We start from the raw sequence: 24,316 nt of genomic DNA on the forward strand, positions 1-24,316 counted from the left end.
AGGAACAGGGACAGAACTGCAGAGGAAGGAGCAAAACAGGGGTGGCGATACAGCAGGGAAGGAAGGAGCTCTGGGTTGATCCAGGTGAGAGACTGGGCTGAGAGCTCTGCCACAGTCCACACTGGGACTGAAAGCTCAACTCCAGACAGGGCCAAGCCCTCAGTCTCCTTGCCCTGGCTAGGGACAGGGGGAGGGGGCACTCAGCCAGAAGAGGCAGGTCAAGGGGAAACTTCACCCAGTTCAGTGGCGAAATGCCTGACTTGGGATCTAAATCATATTTGCAAAAAGGATTAGGTAGTTAGGAGCCAAAATCCCAAAGCATAAACCCATTTAAAAAACAAGACATAGGCAGTGAAACATCTAAATATCTTTTAAAATCTGCACCCTAAACACTTTTCACAGCTTTACCTCATATTTTTATCTGTGTATTACAGAGGGATGGACATTCAGGAGGGAGCAATGGTTTAAAGCCACTACAATCTTTGGTAAATTGTTCCAATGGCTAGATAACCTACCAGTAAAAATCTGCACTTCTTTCTAGTCTGAATTTGTCTAGGTTTAATTCCTAGCTATTGGATCTTGTTATATCTTTGTCTGTTAGACTGAAGAACCCTGTAATATTACATTTCTGTTCCCCAAAACAAAATATCAAGTCACCTTTTTTCTCATAAGATGGATAGCACTCTGAATCTTCAATCCAATCATTCTCATGGTTCTTTTCTGAACATGTCAATTTTTCAGCATCTTTCTTGAATTGTCAACATCAGACAGTGACTCAATTCTAGTAGCAATATTAGCAGTGTAAAGTACACTCTACTCCTAACTCAATAGCTCCTTGTTTATACTTACAAGCATAATGTTAGCACTTTTGACCACAGTGTTGCACTGGGAGCTCATGTTCAGCTAATTAAACATAACTCCCAAGTTCTTTTAGGAGCCACTGTTTCACAAGATAGCATTCTGTTATGGATGGCCTACATTCTTTGGTCATAGGGTTCTGCTCTCATCTGTTTTTCTTTATTACTTTATTATCTTGTTATTCTTTATTATCTTGTTAGCATACATATTTTAATCCTTCTGCTCTTTCTAAAGGATATTTTAATTATTTTAATTATACTAGTGATAAGGGGTCTCAATGAGGAAATATAAGCTGCCTAATTAGCAGCAGCTGTTTTCCTCAATACAAAACTCAATGGTCAACAAAATGTTTGTTAAAGATTAAGTCTCATTTAATAAAAATTACAAGTTAAAGAGAGAAAAATCTGGTAATTCTGTTCTTCTATAGAAAAGACATATAAAGCATAGCCCCTCAACATCACCCTTGTTTTCCTAACAGGAATATGACTGTGTTCCATGCAAATAAGACACATCCCCAAATCTCCTGTAATTCTGGATACTTAGATGTTTAATAACATGTTCTATATTTTTCATCTCTGAAGAAAACCAATTCTTTTATTTTAGCACTTTTCTTAGCAAACGGGCATTTTCTTTCCTTAAAGCTGTTCAAACTTTGAGCACCGGGTTCCTTCAGTGGCATTTTTTATGAAATGTGTATAACCTGACTTTAAAGTAGGTATTAGGACAAAACTGCTACTGAAGGAGAGACTGGTTAGCTTTTCTAGAATGATCATAATAAGTAATCATTAAGTCTGCAAATGTATATGGCAAGCAGGTGCACCCACTAACTCTGGGAAGCTGAAGATGCAATCTAATTTTGAAAAGCCAGGGAAACCCCACTATACACAGTCTTGGCTAGAGCAGTGTTTCTTAAACTTTTTAAGACCGAGGAACACCAAACAATAACTTTTTTTTTTTTAATGAGGAACACCAAGGATTTTTTGTTGAGGGAAAAAAAGGTGAGGGGAGGCCAGGAGACGGACCGGGGAACAGTTATTGAAAAAAGGTCACCTGCCCCTTTAAGGGCGGCCATTTTGACCTCTTGTTCTCCGCAGCACACCTCCGACTGTCACGAGCTAGAGGGATTCAACTGAGAATGGTGGCAAATAAGGGTGGCTATACTGAGTATGGCATTTTTGCATCACTCCATGATGTCATCTTGTGCTCCAAAATCTAAGCTTTAATTAAAAAACAAACAAACAAACAAACCTGTAAATCTGAACCACATGTAACATCTGTGTTAGTAGTGAGGCTGAAATAAACTCTAGGTGTGAGCTGCCTTAGTGATCTATTCCCATTGTTCTTAGTGAATTCTCTCAGGAGTAGAAATAGGGTTGCCAGGTGTCCGGTATTGACCTGTACAGTCCAGTATTTCCGCCTCCTGTCTGGTAAAAAAAAAATTCAGAAAATACCGGACACCTAAACTATCCGGTATGTTCTGTTCTGTTTTTTTTAACCGGCCAGGAGGCGAAAATACCGGACACATGGCAACCCTAGTGTCCGGGCTCTGCCCTCCTGCAGCCCCCCGCCCTTGGACTCCATGCTTACCTGGTTCTGGAGGGAAGCTAAGTTCTGGCTTGAACAAGAACAGAAAATGACCGCCAGCAAAAAGCCTAAAGACCAAGAGAAGCAATGCCTTCCCTGGTCTTAGTGCTCAACCTCTCCCCTGTTCCTATCCCTATTCTACTATTCTAACTCTGCACTCACTCTGAAAGGGGCCATGCTGTTGTTTTATTTAATTTTTTTTGCTCAACAACTTTGGTCTCCCCCCCCTTTTCCCCCCCCCCCAACAGAATTTTTCCCCCTTTGTTTTTTTGGGGGGGAGGGGAGGCGTTCAGTATTTTTGGTTCAACCATCTGGCAACCCTAAGTATAAAAGCAAGTGTAAACATTTTAAGGCTCCTTTACATTACCAGAGTGGTGTAAATGAGCCTTATTGAAAAGGACAATAAAGCCTTATAAATGCTTATGGTACTTTAGTGATTAGAACTGGTCTAATTTTTGGACTGAAAAAAATTCCTATCAAAATATTGTCTATGAACTGTATGCTACTGACTTGGAGAGGGTCAGTAGTCCATATAAATTGTTGCGTTTGAGTTCCCAGCCCTCGCTTGCTCTGCAGTTGCCTATGATGCAACACTGCACACATGGCTGCATAAATTTGTTGACTAATAACAAAAAGTGAAGGGTCAATATTAGCTACATTACTAGTGGACAGAGGGGTCTTGGTAATTTCCTCCAATGCTCCCTAATTCCATTTTCCATCCAAGTACTCCAATTTTATATAAATCACTAAAATAGCTGAAACCAGCATGATTATATTGTGTTATTTTAGGAAATTAATTATGCAGAATTTTAAAATAGTATGTGCATTATTTTTGGCACAGAATTCCCCAGGAGAAGACCATATTACATGAGGTGATCTTAACAGTCCATAAGTTATGGAAAGTGGGACAAATGATAATAATGGCACATGCCAAGAAAGATTTAATAGACAAAAATTATCTACAAGGTTTAAATGATGGCACCCTGACCAGATTTAAAGTATCAGAATGTAGGTTTTCTTGCTCAGACCTGGGAATTAGAACAGCAGTTATTGCAAGCATATGCAACTGGGAAATATATATTGAAGAAGGAAGGGGGAGTGATCATTTCTCTTTACTTTTCAAGGACAACGTAAGGTTAAAGATAATGGAAAATTACCAACCTAGAATTTTAAGAAAGCTAACTGGGGGCTAGTCACAAGTAAATTGTGAATGATCACTGTGGGTGCTTTTACACAGCACAACTATTTCGAAATAACAATGCGAGCATCCACACAGCAATTCTATTATTTCGAAATGATTTCGAAATAACGGACGGCTTATTTCAAAATCTATAAAACTCATTCCACGAGGTATAATGCTTATTCCAAAACAGCTATTTCAGAATAGCATTAGTGTGGCTGCTCTACTGCTGCTATGTTGAAATAGCTCCTTCCAGGGCCATTCAAAGAAATTACTCCCCAGTGCCTCCTGGGGCTCTAAATCAAGGTAGCACATCCACATTAGGGAAGCCTGCCTCAGAGTAATTTTGAGACTTCCCTGTAGTGTAGACGTGCTATTTTGAAATAAGCGATCACAGAAAAAAAATTCTGAAATACCGTATTTTCCGGCGTATAGGGCGACTGGGCGTATAAGACGACCCCCTATCTTTTTAATTAAAAGATAGGGTTTCATCTTATACCCCAGCGCCCGTCCGCCTCCTTTGCTCCCGGTGTCCCTGGTCTGCTGGAGATGGTCCCCAGCAGACCAGAGGCACCGGGAGCAAAGCCGCCAGGAGCGCCTGGGCTTCCCCCCCCCCCCCCCCGCCGGAGCCCCTCCGCGGCTTTGAAAGCCTCGGGGGAGGCCGGCGGCGGGGCATCCCAGGCGCGCATGGGCTGCCCCCCCTCCGGAGCCCCTCCGCGCCGCCGTGGAGGGGCTCCGGAGGGGGGGCAGCCCATGCGCGCCTGGGATGCCCCGCCGCCAGCTTCCCCCGAGGCTTTCAAAGCCGCGGAGGGGCTCCGGCGGGGGGGCAGCCCATGCGCGCCTGGGATGCCCCCCCGCCGGCTTCCCCCGAGGCTTTCAAAGCCGCGGAGGGGCTCCGGCGGGGGGGCAGCCCATGCGCGCCTGGGATGCCCCGCCACCGGCTTCCCCCGAGGCTTTCAAAGCCACGGAGGGGCTCCGGCGGCGGGGCATCCGGCGTACAAGACAACCCCCGATTTTTGGGGGATGTTTTTTAACTTCAGAGGTCGTCTTGTACGCCGGAATATACGGTAGTTCATTTTGAAATAAGTGTGCTGTGTAGACGTACCCTGTGAGAGTGACACAGAATTCCAATGACAATGTAATAAGGAGGATAACAACAGCGGCTACTGTAGTCATAGCCAAGATATTAAAATATCCCACAAGTAAAAACTCACTTCCATTATTGAATAAGATGTGCAAATGTCAGTTAAAGAAGTTTATAAGAAACCAAAATTTACAATGAATAGTGACAATCTAATGAAGTAAGGCAACTCAATACCATAAAACACTGTAACAAAATCAAAGACAATTGGAGGAATATCGTGGGAAGTTAAATAAAGCTATCAAAGCATCAGAAATAAACCAGAAAAATATATATATATGAATGAATGAATGAATGAATGAATGAATGAATGAATGAATGAATGAATTTCAGAAAAAGAGAAGTTACATCCCAGGTATTATTGAAACTGACAAAATAGTTAGAAGTTCTAATTATGAGAAAGCAGAGGTTTTAAGAGAAACTTCAAGGGTGAACAATAATGAAAACTAAAATGCAGTATGTCACCAGATTAAAAGAATTCATTGAAGATCTATAATGTAGTTGGGAAAACCATGAAGTTACTTTACTGAATGAAAGTCTTTGTACTGTGTAGGAACTACAGAAAACTATTGATATAAGCAAAACTATTTATCCAGGTAAAGATAAAACATGCAATGTAGCCAAGTGCAGGGAGATAAAGTCTATGGGTCAGTCTTAAAGGCACTAAATAGTGGAGATATCTGGAAGGCACTAGACTGGAGCAAGCACCTGTGGCTAAAGCAACACAGGGTCTAGGAATTATTTATTGAACTTTTGTTTGTTCAACTTTATAACCCCAAAAGGGGTGAGAACTAAATGGTGACCAGAGCAAGTTACCAGAAGAAAGAGGATCATGGAGGAAGCAACAAGTGGGCACCCAATGTAGTGAGAATTATATTCCCCTACCTAGAAGCAAGATAACAAACTAGCGATGAGTGGACAAACCCTCTTATGGTTGGGCTTGCTTTGTGGAAAGAAGGAATTTGGAAGCATAAAATTATCAACAATTTAATCCCCACCTGATATAACAAAAAACTCTCTCAAACCTCATTATGAGGAAAAAACAGTTGACTACATTATAGCTCACTGAATTTAAGGAAGACTAAGGAGCTACATTTTTAGCAGAATACTCACACAATTCATTCCACCCTGGCACTGTGTATTGAACAAAACTTTTGTGTAAAATTGTGTCTCTTTCAAAGTTTGCAGTCAATCACACCAACGAAATTATTTTACGTACTGTTGAAGTGAGCAAACTTTCAAATATATTATATAGAATATACATTTACACATTTCTGATAACATTTTAGTGTCAATCACAAAAGTAAATGCCTTAAGAATACAAAGGTTCAGTATGTAAATAAAACTGCTGCATACTAATTCAACAGAGATTTTTCCAAAAGTATTAGCATAAATTTTATAATGCTTAATTTCACATTTTGTCGCATTCTTTATATGGCAGTTAGGTTATGCAAACACTTCAGTGGATTTTTTATAGTAACATTATCTAATCAATTCAATATTTATCGAAATTAAACATTTTTTCCAAATTTTGGTGATGGAGTTAAAGCTTGAATATTAGGCACAGAAATCTAGGTGCTAAGCAAGCTATTTTTAGCAAACCAGTTCCTAACACTGTTTTCCAGCTGCTACAACCACATGCCATCTACATTATGTGATTTCATGTTGCTTCTTTTAAGATTAATGCTATGCAATAAAATTGAAAGCCAAGAATATTTTACATCCACTGCCTATCAAAAAAATTCAGTAACTTTAAAAATAGAGGGAAATCAATTAGATTAAATAAGCCACCCACAACCCCTGCTAAATGCAATATAGTTATGATTTTAAGTGATGTGGATCACAAATATGTCAAGGTTGTATTACTGCATAGGAATCCAGAATGATGGATATACTGAAATGCAGCTAGCCTTCTCCCCCACACTTTTAACTGGTTATTTCTGAGGCAGGGGAAAAAAATTAATGGTCAATCTTCAGCTTTAACTTTTTAAAACAAGAAAAAAAAATGCTTTCCTGTTGGACACCCAAAGTCTCAATACAAATGGAACTCAAGGACTTTTTAATGTGAATTATGGGTCATTCATAGAATGGAAAAGTAAGGGTAGGAAAATCACTGGCACTATAATGGGATCCCCCCTTTTGTTGGAACCCTTCAATCACCTTGAAAGAGAACCTTGAGTGGGTCTGCCCTATAGAAATGTAGTCACTAGAGCTGAACCTGACCAACCCAGAATATTCCAACTTGCTGAGGTGTCATTACAGGTGGTTTTGGAACAAACTGAACAACAAGTCCCCGGGACCAAGTGGCATTCACCCAAGAATTCTGAAATAATTCAAATGTGAAATTGCAGAGCTACTAACTGTGGTTTGTAACTTATTCTTTAAATCATCTTCTGTATTTAATGATTGGAAGATAGCTAAACTGACACCGATTTTCAAAAAAGGCTCTAGAGGTAATCCTGGCAATTACAGTCCGGTAAGTCTAATGTCAGTATTGGGCAAATTGGTTGAAACTATAGTGAAGAACAAAATTGTCTCTCACAGATGAAAAATGGTCATATACAGATTAATATAATTTGTTGGGTGAAAATCAACATAGTTTCTGTAAAGAGAAAACATGAATTACTAATCTACTATAATTTTTTGAGGGGGTCAACAAGCATGTGGACAAGGGGGATCTAGTAGACACTGTGTACTTAGATTTCTAGAAAGCTTCTGACATGGTTCTACACCAAAGGCTCTTAAGCAAAGTAAGCTGTCATGGGATAAGAGGGAAGGTCTTCTCATGGACTGGTAACTGGTTAAAAGATAGGAAACAAAGGATAGGAATAAATGATCAGTTTTCAGAATCGAGAGAGGTAATACAGGGGTCTCTATTGGGACCAAATCTATTCAACATATTCATAAATAATGCAGAGATGGGGTGAATAGCAAGATGGCAAAATTTGCAGATAATACTAAACTTCCCAATACAATGAAGTCCAAAGCAGACTGTGAAGAGCTTCAAAAGAACTTCACAAAACTTGTTGACTGGGCCACAAAATGGCAGATATATTTTAATGTTGATACATGCGAAGTAATGCATGTTGGAAAACATAATCTGAACTATACATATAAAATAATGGGGACTAAATTACCATATTTTCCGGCGTATAAGGCGACTGGGCGTATAAGACCACCCCCTAATTTTTTAGTTAAAAGATAGGGTTTCGTCTTATACCCCAGCGCCCCTCCGCCTCCTTTGCTCCCGGTGTCCCTGGTCTGCTGGAGACGGTCCCCAGCAGACCAGAGGCACCAGGAGCAAAGCCGCAGCAGCGGCGGGGTCCCGCCGCCGCTGCGGCTTTGCTCCCGGTGCCTCTAGTCTGCTGGGGACCGTCTCCAGCAGACCAGGGACACCGGGAGCAAAGCCTCTGAGGATGCCCCGGCAGCAGGACAGCCGCGGCACGCCTGGGCTGCCCCGCCGCCGGCTTCCCCCGAGGCTTTGCAAAGCCACGGAGGGGCTCCGGCGGCGGGGCAGCTCCGGCGCGCCTGGGATGCCCCGCCGCCTCCTTCCCCCGAGGCTTTGCAAAGCCGCATACCCGGCGTATAAGACGACCCCCGATTTTGGGGGGATGTTTTTTTAACATCAAAAGTCGTCTTATACGCCGGAAAATACGGTAGCTATTACCACTCAAGAGAGAGATCTGGGAGTCACTGTGAATAGTTCTCTAAAAACATCCAGTCAATATGCTGGAGCAGTCAAAAAAGCAGTAATTTAGAAAGGGATAGAGAGTAAGACAGAGACTATCTTATTGCCTCTGTATAAATCCATGATACACCCACATCTTGAGTACTGCATGCAGATGTGGTCACCTCATCTCCAAAAAGATATCCTGACACTGAAAAAGTTCAGAAAAAGGCAACAAAACTTTTAGGGGTATGAAATGGCCACCATATGAAGAGAGATTAATAAACCTGGGACTTTTCATCTTAGAAAAGAGGAAACGAAGGGGGATATGATAGAGGTCTATAAAATCAAGACAGGTGTGGCGGAAGTAAATAAGGAATAGCTATTTACTTGTTCCCCATAACACAAGAACTAGAGGGTCATGAATTAACAGGCAGCAGGTTTAAAATAGGGAAGTGACAATTCAAATGCTTAAATGGTTAACCTATGAGCCTGGGCTCACTGGTTAACCTTCATGGCTACACACAAGCTCTCCCCCTCTTTCCAGCGCTACTGCTTCTGACACAGAGGCAACAATGTGGGGAAGGAGAGATGGCAGCTCCACAAGAGCTGGCATACGTGGGTGGCCGACTTAAAAGCTGGCTCCCCAGGTGCACCAGCTCCTGCAGAGCTGCCCCCCCCCAGACACGTGTACATATATATATCTATATATATAAAAATAAAATTGCTAAAAATGTTACCAGTTGGTGTTTACAAAACAAAATACTTTATACTTTTTAACATTCCTAGTTTAAATCAACAACAAAGAGTACTACTTCACACAACTCACAGTCAACCTATGGAACACCTTGCCAGAGGATGCTATGAAAAATTCAAAAAGAACTAGATGAATTAATGGAAGATAGGTCCATCACTGGCTATTAGCCAACATGGGTAAGAATGGTGTCCCTAGCCTCTGTCAGAAGCTGGAAAGGGGTGAAAGGGGAGGGATCACTTGATGGTTACCTGTTCTGTTCATTCCCTCTGGACACCTGGCATTGGCCACTGTTGGAAGATAGGGTACTGGGCTAGATGGGCCTTTTGTCTGACCACATATGGCCATTCTTATGTCCTTATGTCATAATCTATATCTATAATGTGTAATGTAAGGTATGATATACAAAGTGGTAACACAATGTTCCTGAAAATCACTGAGTGATGTATACATGCAGGCTGTGTTCAAAGAATGATGTGATGGAATTATGAATAGGAATCCTAGTTGTTTTTACAGATACAGATTAACACAGCTACCTCTCTGAAACTGGACTGTGTTTGGTTGTGTTATTGTTAAGACTTGCTCCATTACAATGTTAACTTTGATCAGAATGAAGCTCAATAGAGTTCTGTGGTCCCACTGGATTCACCCATCCCCCTAGGAACTGGGTGTTTTAAGCCAGTGACATCTTTTTCAATCACTTCATGAAAATTCCAAACACCATTAATGCCAAGAAAACATTGTTTTTATATATCTTAGGAACAATGAATTCCAACATACTCTTTATTTCTATTTATTGTGTGCATTACTTTTGCCTGAACAGCACTAGCTGACATGACTACATTATGTGAACACATTTTTGTTATTTACATTTATTGTAAATGCTATGTTCTTTATTACCATATAATCTTGGAGAAATAAAGCTTCAATGGATCATAAAGATCTGTGTTTGGGTAAGTGCACTTATGGTTGGAAATAGTGTAAGGGTTTTCTATAGGCTCAGAACACTGCTTTTGACTATTATTAATAGTCTGACTGCAGATATAAACCCGTTAGTCTTAATGAGTCTTATCAATCTTGAATGGGATGCAGGTCACAATGTTTTTTAAATAGGAGGGTTCAAAAGTGCTACATGAAGCTGATAATAAGCTATGCTTGACTATTATGCTACAGACACACCATCTTGTGAGATACAGAAATAACTTATTTAAAAATATATCAGTTCCTATTAATCCAATGTCAACCTGTATACTGACCCATGTTAAAAAGCTTTGTATAACGTACATACTGAACATGCACAATGTGGAAACAACTAGCAAATGAATGAATAAAAGCACAGGAAATTAAGAACATAAGAACACTAGAGGGGCTGTGCCTGTTGCTCACTTTGCTTGCCAAGCTCCCTCTCTCTGGTAGCTTTCGCAGCCAGAGAGCGTGAGAGCATGATGACATCATTCTGTCGCCTGGCAGGAAAAACTTTTGTATATATAGAGAGAGATAACAAACATGGGTAATAACGTGTAAGGTTACATAAATCAGTTACAAGAGTTTCTATGATATTTTGTAACATTTCTATATTTGTATATAACAAAATAACTTACAGTTTTTGAACTTCAGGCCATAAGGTATTCTGCAATAAATGATCTTCTGTGGGAGGTTCTACAAAACATATGTATACATTTTATTTACATTTAGTATAGTGTTCTTCTTTACCAATTAATGTCTCTCTTCAAAAGAGTAACAACCAAAATTATTTGTTATAATTCATATAAAATACCCTTTTATGTTGCATACCTGTAAGAATGAGGGGTTGAAAATAAATCTGACGATACTGATTGGAAACGCTATTAAATATTCCTTCCTTATCAGCTGGCTGAGTTGTCATATCTCCTGTTCAAAATAAATATTTAATTCAGCCAGAGAGAAAATATCTGACCTGAAAATTTGGTTACATATAAGTAAAGAGATCCTATTAGCATTAAGACAGAAATTATCTAGATGAAGATGTATCTATTTCCAGTAATATTCTAAAATAGAAATTAGTTTAAGTAGCTAATGTTCATCTAGGAAAATTGGGGAGGGGGAACCTTTGTCAATTAAATATATAGTATGAAATGGCAATATGTCTTACTTGATGACTTTCTTTCTGGGACTGATCTCTCCTTGGATTATAGACATTTGGTCTGAGGCAGTTCAGACAAGGGATGTGAATGTTTAATTGGTTAACCAGTTAGCCTCACCCATTAACCAATTAAATGGGATTTTACATCCTTAGTTCAGACTCATCCACAAACAGGAGTTGGCCATGTGCTTCTCCCCGTGTACCAGGAGAGTATTTTCAAAGATGTGTGGAAACACTAAGGCTAAGATTTTAAAAACAGATGCCTAAAGTTAGCCTTGCAAATCTATATTTAAGCTCCTAATTAAAGAGTTAATTTTCTAAGTTGACAAACTCTGCATTTCCCATGAACTTACATATAAGCTGTTGGGTGCTCAGCACTCAAATACAGTCAGTGCCTAAAGCTAAAACAAATTAAAATGTATCTGTTAATCTGACCCTAGAGAGAACATTGAAAAGATACAAAAGAATGTATTAGGTAGGGGAAACTCAGAGAGACAGTCTCAGAAATGGTATTATCAAATAATACATTTTCAATTCCGGATGATGACTTCTCCTCCAGAAAAGATACCTGGCATACAGAAAGCATTAAGAAATCACACATAAGCAGGGAGGAAAAATGAAACAGAAGAGAAAGGTTCTCCCTTCCCCATAGTCACCATCTCTTATCTATTTTCAGACACTCTTGGGCACCTTCATGGTGCAAGATGCTTCTGCAGAGTAATAAAAATCAAGCCTAGAGTGATTTACCAAATTGTTGATAGTGTTAATGGATGACTAGTTGGCATTCTTACAGATTTTTTTTCTGTACTAGCTGGTTCCCTTTCTACCTATCCTACTTTGGAATGTGTTGAGTGGGCGCTGAACTTTTCTGTAATTAGTTTATTCGCTTGTAAAAATACTTCAATGGACAGAATACTTTTTGGCTATTCTCAGGCCCAGACATGTAAGGTGAAAAAGAACATATAAAGAGCTTTTCCTGAACTGATCAGGTCCACAAATATACAGTGTATATTTTAATTGTTTTTAAAAATCATCATAATCATGTGCTCCACTTGTTTTCATTTGCTAAAGCTTTGGGATATGTGAAAAAGTATTAATCTCAGTTATGAATTATTTTGTTCTACGAACTACTTTGCCTGCATGTCTCATACAATCAGAGATTTAGAGAGAACTTTTGCTAAAGTGATTGTGACCAAGAAACAAGTTTTAAGAACAGATTCCAACGAGAAAAGTTAGGTCTAACTATTCAGTTGAAGCCTTAATAATATCTGTAATGGATGTTGGTTAAGCTTGTAAAGGATGAATGATTTTTAGCTCAGGTGTGGAATGTGAGGACCGGCAGTATTAGGCCCAATTCTAGGCTGTTTTATGAGAAATCCAGAAGAGCTGGAATATCTAGATTCTTTGGACTAATAATTTTACATTGAAATCCCTAGAATGTTGTCTAAGCTCTTGTGTAGGCTCAGAGGTTACAAAGCCAGTGTGAGTTAAAAGTTTTACTGTAACGTACCATCCTATCTGATTTAATATGAGTTGCTCAAAAGCCAACCTGTCAGATTCAGTAAACCTGGATTAGTACATAGGAGCACACACTGTCAGAGACCTCTTTAGACCACTAGAGAGAGAACAAAATCCTGTGAGAACTCCACTAGGTTGAGATATTATAGCAGTCTTGACCATCTGGAAGTGAAAAGACGACCACTTCCTTTCTAAATCTTTTTAACCCCGATTCCCTGGGGAGATACCTAGACCCTTTGTGAGCTACTTAATCTGTCTTGAAAAACCCCTGATCAAGGGTTTCATGTTAGTGTTATATGACAGACTGGATATTATTAAACTTGGAGGTGGCCTAACTTGGTTGTCAGCTAGAAAATATCTTGGTTATCATCTAGAAAATGTCTATTTTGTGTTTTATACGCGGATAGCTTTTTTTCTCCTTTTTTATGTGTTGAAGTTAAGTGCCACCTTTAGCTAGATCACTCTTATGGAGAACAGGTGAGTCTCTTGCTCTGAGAGGCCCTGTTTCTTTGTCTAAGCCATCCTATATCAGCCCTTTCATTTACATACGTCAGTATTAAAAATTCCTAAGCCTGTCTCTGATGGCAAAGAAAGGAGAAGTTATTGTTGTCACTTCTAAACTTCAGAAGATCATTCAAATAGGGTGTGGGTACCAATAAAAAAGCCTACCTACCCAGGTAAATGCTCAACACTAACAACAGTTCCAGGTGATCTTAAATGTTCATCAGTTGTATGGCAGCAGACTTAGTCATGTCATTAAACAAACTCTTTTAAGATAAATATTGATGTAAATTAATATGGAAGTGCCTTCACTATTCCACAACAGTCTTACCCTGAAAGATAGCTTTATTGGACAAACCCAAAGCAGGTACAGCTGCACCTTCTGGAAGTTCAATAGTTTCCTGGTTTAAAAAAAAAAAGTTAACATATTATGAACAATTTTTCATGCAGAAATTAGTATACTTCATGGGTACTATAAAATCAAGGGCCAGATTTCACCAGAGGGAAGTAAAGATGTGTCACATTGTAGAAGAAATCTCTGAATCATCCAGAATTCCTCAGGGAAGTATACGCTTGAGCAGCTGCTCTGCCAGATTTTGAAAGCCTTTGCATGTGTCAGCCCCTCCTCTCAAACTACATATGGTGAACTTTGATGTGAAGCATACATCTTTAATCATTTCAGCACAGGTATTCCATAGTAACTTATCTTATTCCAGTATACACATTCTTAGAATCATAGAGTCCTAAGGCTGGAAGAGACCTCAGGAGGTCATCAAGTCCAGCCCCCTGCCCAAAAAGCAGGACCAACCCCAACTAAATCATCCCAGCCAGGACTTTGTCAAGCTAAGACTTAAAATCCTCTAGGGATAGAGATTCTACCACCTCCTTAGGTAACCCATCCCAGTGAGTCACCTCTCTTCTAGTGAAATAATTTTTCCTAATATCCAACTTAGACCTCCCTCACTATAACTTGAGACCATTGCTCCTTGTTCTGTCATCTGTCACTTCTGAGAACAGCCTGTCTTCATCCTATTTGGAACCTCCCTTCAGGAAGTTGAAGGCTGCTATCAAATCCCCCCTTACTCTTCTCTTCTGCAGACTAAATAAGCCCAAATCCCTCAGCCTCTCTTCGTAGGTCAAGGGCTCCAGCCCCCTAATCATTTTGGTTGCCCTCCAAGGGACCCTCTCCAATGTGTCCAAATCCTTTCTGAAGTGGGGGGCCCAGAACTGGATGCAGTATTCTAGATGTGGCTTCACCAATGCAGAATAAAGGGGAATAATCACTTCTCTAGATCTTCTGGCAATGCTCCTCCTAATGCACCCTAATATGCTACTGGCCTTCTTGGCTACAAGGGCACACTGTTGACTCATATACAGCTCTACATCCACTGTAATCCTCAGGTCCTTTTCTGCTGAACTGCTACCTAGCCAGTCAGTCCCCAGCCTGTAACAATGCTTGGGATTCTTCCGTCCCAAGTACTTGTCTTTGTTCAACCTCGTCAATTTTCTTTTGGCCCAATCCTCTTATCTGTCTAGGTCATTCTAGACCCTAACCTTGCCCTTCAACGTATCTACCTCTCCCTCTATCTTAGTGTCATCCACAAACTTGCTGAGGTTGCAATCCATCCCCTCATTCAGGTCATTAATGAAGATATTGAGTAAAACTGGCCCTAGAATCAATCCTTGGGATTGCTTTTATAAAGTGAATACTGAACTTAAACAACGCCGTTTCCAGGAAGACAAGATCTGGAAACTGGGAGTTTTGAGATTTGTGTAGAAGGAAAGATTTTTCTGGGCGATAGGAGATAAGAGTACATGACTGGGATTTTCAAGTAGGCTTCTGGTGCCTAAGGGGCAGCTTTGCTTTAGGCACATGGCAGGATAGGAAGAGAGAAGATTCTGCTAGATGACTGGCAGTTTGCAGCAGCTATATGTCAAATAAAGGGAAGTCCTGGAAGAAAGCAAAAGAAAGGAAAAGGAAATCAGGTTGGGGAACTTTTCACGGATGAGGAGGCAGAGTGTGGGAGGCAGAGACGAAGGAGATCAGTACCTGCTCGTTCATATATGAATACGCTACAACTCTATGTACATTCACCAAATCAAAAATATTTCCAGGACTGGATTAAGATTTAAAACCAATACCTTAGCTGATTAAAAATATTTAATTACATCATAAAGCGACATCAGAAACCCAGAATACAAATGACAGTCCCTAAAGTCTTGTTTAAAGGGGGTTATTTTAGTATAAAGCATGAATTTAAAGCAATACAACTGTTCTGGGAATAACCTCATGTGGACACACTTATTTTGGTAACAGTATCTCAAGTCACAAGGCTGATATTTAAGCTAAATTTAAAAAAGCCAGTTTTATATCAGAATAAGTGTGCCCAAACAGGGTGTTATTCTGATAAAACTATACATAGAAAGATAACTATGTACAATACAACTGGTGAAACTTTCCTGTGCAGACAAGACCTGTAACAAGTTCTGGAGTACTGTAGGTCACAAAGTACAGGCAGTCCCCGAGTTACGCTGAATCTGGACGCCAGTTCCGACTTACATACAGATTCAACTTAAGAACAAACCTACAATCCCTATCTTGTACGTAACCCGGGGACTGCCTGTACAAAGGGATAACTGTGTAATCAAACAGAGCATCTGTCTACATCATACAGGTCAGTATGTTATTTTGTATTCTGTTGTTAACATGATTTACAGAGTTAAAGACAAATAATGAAAAATAATATGAGTAACCATGGGAGAAGATTTTTTTTTTTGCTGATATTTAACATATGGCATTCTGAAATGTTCAGACACTATCAGATTGCTTCAGCCACAGCAGAGAGAGTTCACGAGTCTGCAGTGCAGAGAATATGTTAGGGAACGGCAAGGCAGCCAGTGCTCGGTGTGCAAATAGAGAGCAAGAAAGACTGAACCTGAGAAAGACAAAGTCTATTAAAACAAAGCAAGTTATAGCAAGAGGGGGAAAAAAGGGATCTTAAAATGAACAGAAAGCTAGTGAAGTTGTTTTAGGAAAAAGATACTGTAGTCAAGTCTCTCTCTGTGGATAAAAAGCAAAGCTGGAATATAAAAACCTCAGTTTGACAGTTTGAAGACAGTTTGAAGAGACAGCAAGGAAAGAGACAATGATGAGAAAGTATATAACATTTATATAGAGTATCTAATGCAGTATCTTATGGGAGTCTGAATTGTTTCAAAATATACCATTAAAGAACAACTACCTCACAACAGTAACTACCTCTATAAAATTATATTATGCCAATACACTCTTAAGGACTAATCACAAGATTTGTTTTGAATTGTTTGTTAAGAGTAGCTTACATTTGCTAATCTTTACTACAAAGCCACATACTTTAAAACCCTAAGCAACTTTCTTTCTATCTAGCCAATTTCATAAAAACAAGAGATAAAGTAAAGTACACACACACCTGACTACACAGAATGCAAAGAAAAATATCTAAGAGCTGTGGTTTCAGGATTTTTTATTATTTTGACATTTTATGAATAAAAGTTATGCAGTAGTGATAATTCTTTCCCTCGTCCCCCAAAAGAGCCACTTGTTTGTTTAAATACTTACATTGGAACACAGTTTCTCCACTGAAATACCACTGATGTTACTGAAGTTTTCCACAAAATTTTTGGGGGCAGTAAACACTCGAAGCACTTTTTCATCAGCTCCAGAAACAAACTGAAATCGGCCGGTCATTGCTAGACAATGCAAGTCATATCCATGGACTTGAGGCCTTGCAATTTCATGCCAAGTTACCTAAGTAAAAAGCAACCATAGTAAAATGACCAGTGTTTAAATTCAGTAACAGATTAATCAATCATCTTCAAACTAAGGTTCCTTAAATATCGCATTAAAGTTAAGTTAATCTTCTGCTGACATTCTTTAAAATAAAAAAAAAAAAACACTATCAACTCACCATGCCATGACTAAAATACTTCAACTGAAGAATAGCAATCTTAACAACTCTCCCAACAATTAACTAGAGGGGATAAAAATCAATGATTTAAAAAAAAAAATTAAAAATCAGTTTAAATTGGATTTTTTGATAAAATGCTATTTTGAGGAAAAAACCTCCCTAAAGATTGTTTTAATTAAGAACAGCGAGTAGTCCTGTGGCACTTTAGAGAATAACAAAAACATATATAGTATCAATTGTCTTTTTTGTAGTGGGTCTACAGCAGTTCATGATGACCTCTTGTACAAATGCACAACATGCAGGTTCAAGACGAGTCAGCCCATCAGAAGCCACGCCTGGAGGTGGAGCGTCCATAGATTGGGATGATGTGTCTGCCTGTTCTGTTGCGTGAGCAGGGATGACACCAGCAGGAAGCGCCACAGAAGAGCTATGCTCATATGTAGTAGGTACAGATACCATGTTTGTCTATGCCAACTGGGGGCTATGAGAATGACCCTGGCCTTATCCGATTTGATTTTGAGAATTACCTGTTGGAGGAATGGAAACGGAGGGAATGCATAAAGCAGAAGTGTTTCCCATTTTATGCTGAACATGTCCCCTAGAGAGTGGTGGCCTATCCCGGGCCTGGAGAAATAATTGCGACATTGGATGTTTGACAGCCTGCAAACAAACACAAAGTGGGGAATCCCCACCTTTTGAATAGGGGAACCAGCACTGAAGGGTTGAGTCCCCACTTGTGATTCTGCAGAAAATGCCTGCTGAGTTGCCTGCCGGCACCTTTTCTTTGCCCAGCAGGTAGGCCGTGATTATGTGGATGTTTTGTGGGATGCACCACTCCCATAGGTAGACTGCTTCCCAGTACAGTGGATAGGATCGCCCTCCCCCCACCAGTTTATATAAAACGCTGTAGTGAGGTTGTCCGTGAGTATTTGCACTGTCCTGTTCTGAATTAAGGGGAGGAAGTGTGAGCAAGCGTTGCAGACTGCTCTGAGTTCCAGCAGGATGACGTGTTGCTTGGCCTCCCCCTGTGACCATTGTGTCTGAATGACATAGTGCTCTAGATGGGCTCCCTAGCCTATCAGGGAGGCATCCATGGTGGTTGTTACAGACAGCTGTGGGGGTTGGAAGGGCACTCCCTTGCAGACATTGTTGTTAATGGTCCACCAAGAGAGAGCAGTCTTTATTTTGGAGAGCATAGCAAGCTGTTTGTTGATATGGTGGACATGCGATCTGTATACCATGTGCAACCAGGCCTGTAGTGGTATCATACAGAGGCACACGTATGATACCACAAGCATGGCTGCTGCCATGTGTCCCAGAAGTAGAAAGCAGTGACATGCCATAATGTGTGGAATGTCCTGTGCTAACAATATGAGGTCCACGATTATGGTGAATCTTGTTTTGGTAGGGATACTATTGGGGGTAGGCAGTCCAGATGCCCCCCCTATGAATTCTAAGCTCTGGGTGGGAATGAACATGCATTTCTGTAGATTTATTTGGAGCCCTAACCTGTCAAATAGGGCTCTGGTGCCTGTTCTGTGTTGCATGCAGTAAGGCCCTTCAGTAGGCAGTCGTCTAGGTATGAGAAGATGGTAATCCCCATCTTTTGCAAGTATGCTGCCACCACTGCCAGGACCCTGAAAAAGACCCAGGAGGCTGTTGAGAGTCTGAATGGCACACTCAGTATTGGAAATGGAGGCCTCAGATGATGAATCGTAGGAAGTGCCTGTGCGCTGGGTATACAGAGATATGAAAATAGGCATCCTGGAGGTCGAGGGTAGAGAGCCAGGCTCCCCTTCTCCAAAGCAGGAATGACTCTGGCCAACGTTACCATTTTGAAATGTTGGGTTTGAATAAACTGATTGAGCTTGTGGAGGTCCAGAATAGGCCTCCATCTGTCCATCTTTTTGGCTGTGAGGAAATAATGGGAGTAGAATCCCTTGCCCCTGTGATCTGGGGGTACATGTGGGAGACAGCCCACTTTGTGTAGGAGCATGTCTTCGTAAGAAGGGTCCCTGAAGAGGAAAGGACAAGGGGGTAGGAGGGAGGGGTAACTGAAAATGGGATACAGTAATCCATTTGGATAATTTCCAGCACCCATTTGGTGGTGGTGAAGATGTGCCATACTGGACAGAGTGAGGCTAGTCTGTTGCCAGATATGGATAAGCTGGATTGCTGCCTTGGAGGAAATGGGGCTGACAGCTCCTCGACCAACATTTCAAAAGGCCTATTCTAGCACGGCTGGCGCTTGCTGTTATACTGCCTATGCTGTTGGTTAAAGGGTGTTGGTCTCTATCTTTGCGTAAATGACCTTTCCTGCTTTCTTCTTGTGATAGGAAAATGGATGATAATCGTGTTGAGCGTGGTTCGTTAGTCCCTGAAGGTATGAAGCAAGTCGTCAGTGGACTCAGTGAAGAGCTTAGTGCCCTCAAAGAACAAGGCCTCAACTGAGGACTGTACCTCTCTGGGGACTCCAGAGAGCTGCAGCCATGATGCCTGCCTCCTCCTCACTACTGTGGACATGATGGATCTAGCCATTATGTCAGCTGAATATAATGTGGCCTAGAGAGCTGTTCGTGAGATTAAAGTCCTCTCATTGATGTTTGATTAAAATGGCTTTCTTTTGTCTGGGAGGAATTCAATAAAACTTGTTAACTAGTCAAAAATGTTGTGGGTGTATTTTACCAGAAGTGCCATGAAATTGGAAATTCTGAGTTGCAGGCGGGCTGAAAAGTAGGATTTCCTGCCAAACAAGTCCAGTGTTTTCCAATCCCTGTCATAAGGGATTGTGTAGGGTGTATGATGTCTGCTCCATCACAATTTGTGGCAGTGTAAGTTGACTTGCTGGTGCTGGATGCTTAGCATGGAGCAGTGCCATTTGTCTCCTATGCGCCACTGGTGCCGACTGCTTTGGCGGTGCCGATGGTGCCATGGGTGGTGACCGTGGTCAATACCGACTGTATCCTTGCTGGTGCCGATGTAGAGGTGTCTTGAAGGAGGATCAAACCTTCTCCTTAGAGTCTCAGCCCCTGTCAGTGCCGGAATCACCAGCGGCTTGTTTTTCCAGCACCTTCGGCGCAGCCGGTGTCAGGGCAGCCTTCTTGTGTAGAGAGTTTTCTTGTGGGAGAGTTAGCCCCTGAGGAGGAATGGGATATTTTATTGGGCACCTGAGCCCTGTCAGAGTCTTTAGGCCTCGATCTCGTGGGAGTCACTCTCTCAGAAGCTGCATCAGGAGATGGTTGCCTACGCAGTTTAATGTGCTCTGAGCCCAAAGCAGGTTGGGCCATTTTCTCAAGAAGCATCATTTTCAATTGGAGCTTCCTGGCTTTCCTGGTCCTTGAAGTTAACTTCTTGCAACAGGGGCACTGGTCAGCAGAGTGCTCCTCACCCAAGTGGTGGACACATTGAGAATGTCCATACAAAATAGGAATGGACAACCTGCTGGTTATACACCTCTTAAAACCAGGCAAACCAGATATGTTCCAGGAAAAAAACAGTTGCTGGAAGACAGGAACCATGAAGCTAAACTAGCAGTAACTACTCTAGTTGCCCTAAGAAAATCATTTTTTTCCTTTTTCTTTTTTTAAAATTACAACTGTGAACTGTTAAAACCAAATAATAAACAAGAAAAACTGCTACTAATAACTAACACTAACAAATGCTTGTGGGCAATTGCTGGGCTCTGACCAAAGCCAATGGCGGTAGAGAAGGAACTGAGGGGATGGTTGGCTGCACATGCAGAACAGCTGTTTCAAAGTTGTGTGTCAGTAGCCTTGCGTGTACAGTCAACCATGGGCATTGCTACCTAAAATGTCCAATTAGAAGCGCAGCAGCGCTACGACACCAAGGCTACGTCTACATTGCACACTCTTGCACAAGGAGATTTGCAAATGAGGCACCATTTTTTGCAGGGGGCTTTTGTGCTAGAAGGAGCAGTCTATACTGCTCCTTCTTGCGCAAAACCCTCCCTCTTGCGCAAGGAGCCATTCTGCCTGAAAATAAGCAGCAGAATGACTCTTGCACAAAAGCCCCTGCACAAAAATGGAGGCTCATTAGGTATGCAAATGCAACACGGCGATATTCATCACCGTGCCTCATTTGCATATCTTATTGCGCAAGAATGTGCAATGTAGACGTAGCCCTAAGGTGAAGTACCCACAGGGACACTCCTTGAAGAAGAATGTACATTTTTACTGGAGAAAATTTCAGCTTAAACATTTGCCTCCCTTGAATGTGGCAGCCCACAGCATCATGGGGCCAGAGTCTCCAGCAGCCCATGTCAGGGGCTGGAGCTGGCACCCTGTTGCAGCCCCGAGGCAGCATGGCGCTTGGGTGAAGTCCCACTGAAGCCCCTTACAGCGTGCGGCTGGGCCTGGAGACCTGTGGCAGCCACCTGGGAGCATGGAGTGAGGCCGGAGCCCCGTGGCAAATGGGCCAGAGTCTTACTGTACAGGTTGGACCTCCGTGGTCCAACACCCTCACGACCTGACTGGTCCCGAATGGGAGATTTTGCCGGACCAGGGGATGTCATTTTTGGACCCCTGCCACTGACCCCCATGGCACATCCGCTGGCCTCCCAGCCAGCTACCCACCTCCTGCTGGCCCTGCTGACCCACTGGGCAGCCATCGCTGTCCTGGCTCCAGCGGGCAGCCCAGCACTGAGGCTCCAGGCAGCCAAGCACACCACACCAGGGCTCCATGAGCAGCCCAGCACGTCACATGCTGTGACTCTTTGGGCAGCCACGTGTGCACCAGACACCAGGAGTCCCAGCCCACCAGCCTCGCAGGAATCCTTACTGCTGGCCCTCCACCAGTACTCTCTGGTCCTGCAACATCCACGCCGGACCATGGATGTATCTGGACCAGAGAATCCCGATTAAGAGAGTATCACTATACAAAAATATATAAAGACAGTACCTATGCTGAAGAGCTTAGAAGAAGATGAGGAAAATCTACACAAGTTACATGCAGCCTAAGAATTCACCATTGCAAACAACTGGGAAGTTTGAAAGATCTTGCAAAACCTCAAAATCTCTTTCAAAAATAATTTTGTGAACTCATAAAAAGAGGATATGATATAAACAGTTATATTTAAGTTCTTTTCCATTGTTTATTAAGCTATCTGTTCACTTGTTTTCCTCAACACTATTCTGTAGTCAGGCTCAGACAAAGAGTTTGCGGAGCCCAAGGCAGTTGGCTGTGCTGTGTAGACAAGTGGCTCTCAGCCAAGGCACTGAGCGAGTGGCCAGGCGGGTGCCAGGAAGCATGGGACCTAGGCAACCGCCTTGCCCAAAGGCCAGGCCTGTCTGTGATTTTGCAATGATTTGCTTAATGATTTATTTCAAAATTAGAGTGCAGGTTTGGATGATTAATGATTCATTTTGTTTTGCATTACAAATCAAAAGATATAAACAATAAATGGAGACTCCTGAAAAGGTGACCAAAGATTTTACTGAAATGGAGGATTAAAGAGTTAAAAAGCAACTAACAGCTGTGATTAAGAGACATTTGGTTGCCAATTTTTCTGTGGATATCTGAGAAATACCTGTTATTTTTTTTGTATTTTGCTCAACTTTTATTTCACCAATAGATGTCACTGTCCTCAACAGTAAACATTACGTACCATATACATTTCTAATTTATATATCGTAAACTGAAAACTATTTAAGACATTTGAGAATTTCAATATTAAAAATACAGTACAATGTAATAATTGCATTAACTTATTGAGGTATCATTCATTCACTATGCAAAGTATAAATAGTAGGGATGTTAGATATTGTGTAAATGAATATTCATGTAACTGCATGAAATCTTAGCGGTTACAAGGATATCTGATAATCGCTGGGGTTGGGGCTGACAGCCAGTGTGCTCCTGGTCCGGATTCCAGGGAGCCCCTGCCACCCCGCACTGCTGCCTCCATATCAGATGTAGCAGCACCAGGTGGCAGGCAGGAGTTGGTCCACCAGGGGAGCCCGCTAAAAACCAGGTCCCTGCACAAATCGGCTGCCTGCCGCTCCACGCTGCTCAATACGCAGGAGGTCCAAGTTCCTCATGGACAGAGGTTGATCCATGTGATGCCAGAGCAGCCTTTGTCTGTGGGGAACTCAGACACACAGCAGACAGGGGCTACTGCTGTGGACCACCCTCTGTCTGCAGCAAGCCCAGACCACCACTGACAGAGACTGCTTTGCGGCAGCCTCCCCTACGGGGAGGGGAGGGGAGGGCAGACCACACTGCAGAGCTGGTGCTGGGGGGAACCAGCTTTTAAGCAAGCTCCCTCCAGCACCAGCTCTTGCCTGCCCTCCCCGACTCCCTCTGTAAGAGGTGGGAAGGGCGGGGGAGGGAGGGAGACAGGCAGGTCTGCAGAGCCAGCACGTGCAGGAAACCTGTTTGAAAGCTGCCTCCCCACATGTATCCACTCCAGCCTTCCCCCCTCACCTTCCACACTGCTGCCTCTGTATCAGATGCAGCAGCTGGGGAGGGAGAGGAGGCCAGGCAGATCCAGTGCTCATGGGGAGCCTGTTAAAGTCAGCTGCTCACAGGCACCGGCTCCTGCTTTATCCATCCTGAGTTTTAATACCCCTTGGCAAAAACTTCCAAAGGGATTACCTCTGTCTGGTGTTTTCTTTTCCATGGAGCAAAAAGTCTAGTAGTTTGATCAGAACCAACAGTGATGATAAATTCTCCTTCTGGATCCCATTTTATATCTTCTACACTATTAAAATGTCCTGAAATTACAACTTCTGGAGTCCATTCTTTCTATTAAAAACAGAACCCATATATTATACATATGCATGAGAGAGAACGCATAAACAGGAACAACTGATATATTTTGTATACTTTTTTACAAACAAAGTACTTGATTCTAACAAAGACACAAACAAACAAGACATCTGAAACAGAACAAGGCGAGATCAAGGTGAAGTGCCAGAGGACTGGCTGAAGAGGATCAAGTCTGGCTGGGAGCTACTCAGCAATTCTTCACTATCAGCAAATGCAAATGTTCAGAGGAGGTAGTTGGACCAGAGACCAGACACTAAT

General features: G+C 41.8%; 1 protein-coding gene across 1 annotated transcript in view; it reads right to left on the reverse strand.

Annotated features, from left to right (window-relative positions):
* The window catches only part of ELP2 (elongator acetyltransferase complex subunit 2), an 81,233-nt gene that overhangs the window by 8,246 nt on the left and 48,671 nt on the right, over positions 1 to 24,316 (reverse strand). Inside the window, exons 12-16 of the mRNA XM_075921530.2 lie at positions 23,885 to 24,034; positions 16,924 to 17,112; positions 13,657 to 13,726; positions 10,979 to 11,074; positions 10,786 to 10,843 (exon numbers count right to left, since the gene is read on the reverse strand). Coding sequence (XP_075777645.2) covers positions 10,786 to 10,843; positions 10,979 to 11,074; positions 13,657 to 13,726; positions 16,924 to 17,112; positions 23,885 to 24,034 — 563 coding nt within the window. The remainder of the gene's footprint in view (positions 1 to 10,785; positions 10,844 to 10,978; positions 11,075 to 13,656; positions 13,727 to 16,923; positions 17,113 to 23,884; positions 24,035 to 24,316) is intronic.

The sequence above is a fragment of the Pelodiscus sinensis genome, chromosome 2 (assembly GCF_052426305.1).
Source record: "Pelodiscus sinensis isolate ZL-2025 chromosome 2, ASM5242630v1, whole genome shotgun sequence".
Lineage (NCBI taxonomy): Eukaryota > Metazoa > Chordata > Testudines > Trionychidae > Pelodiscus > Pelodiscus sinensis.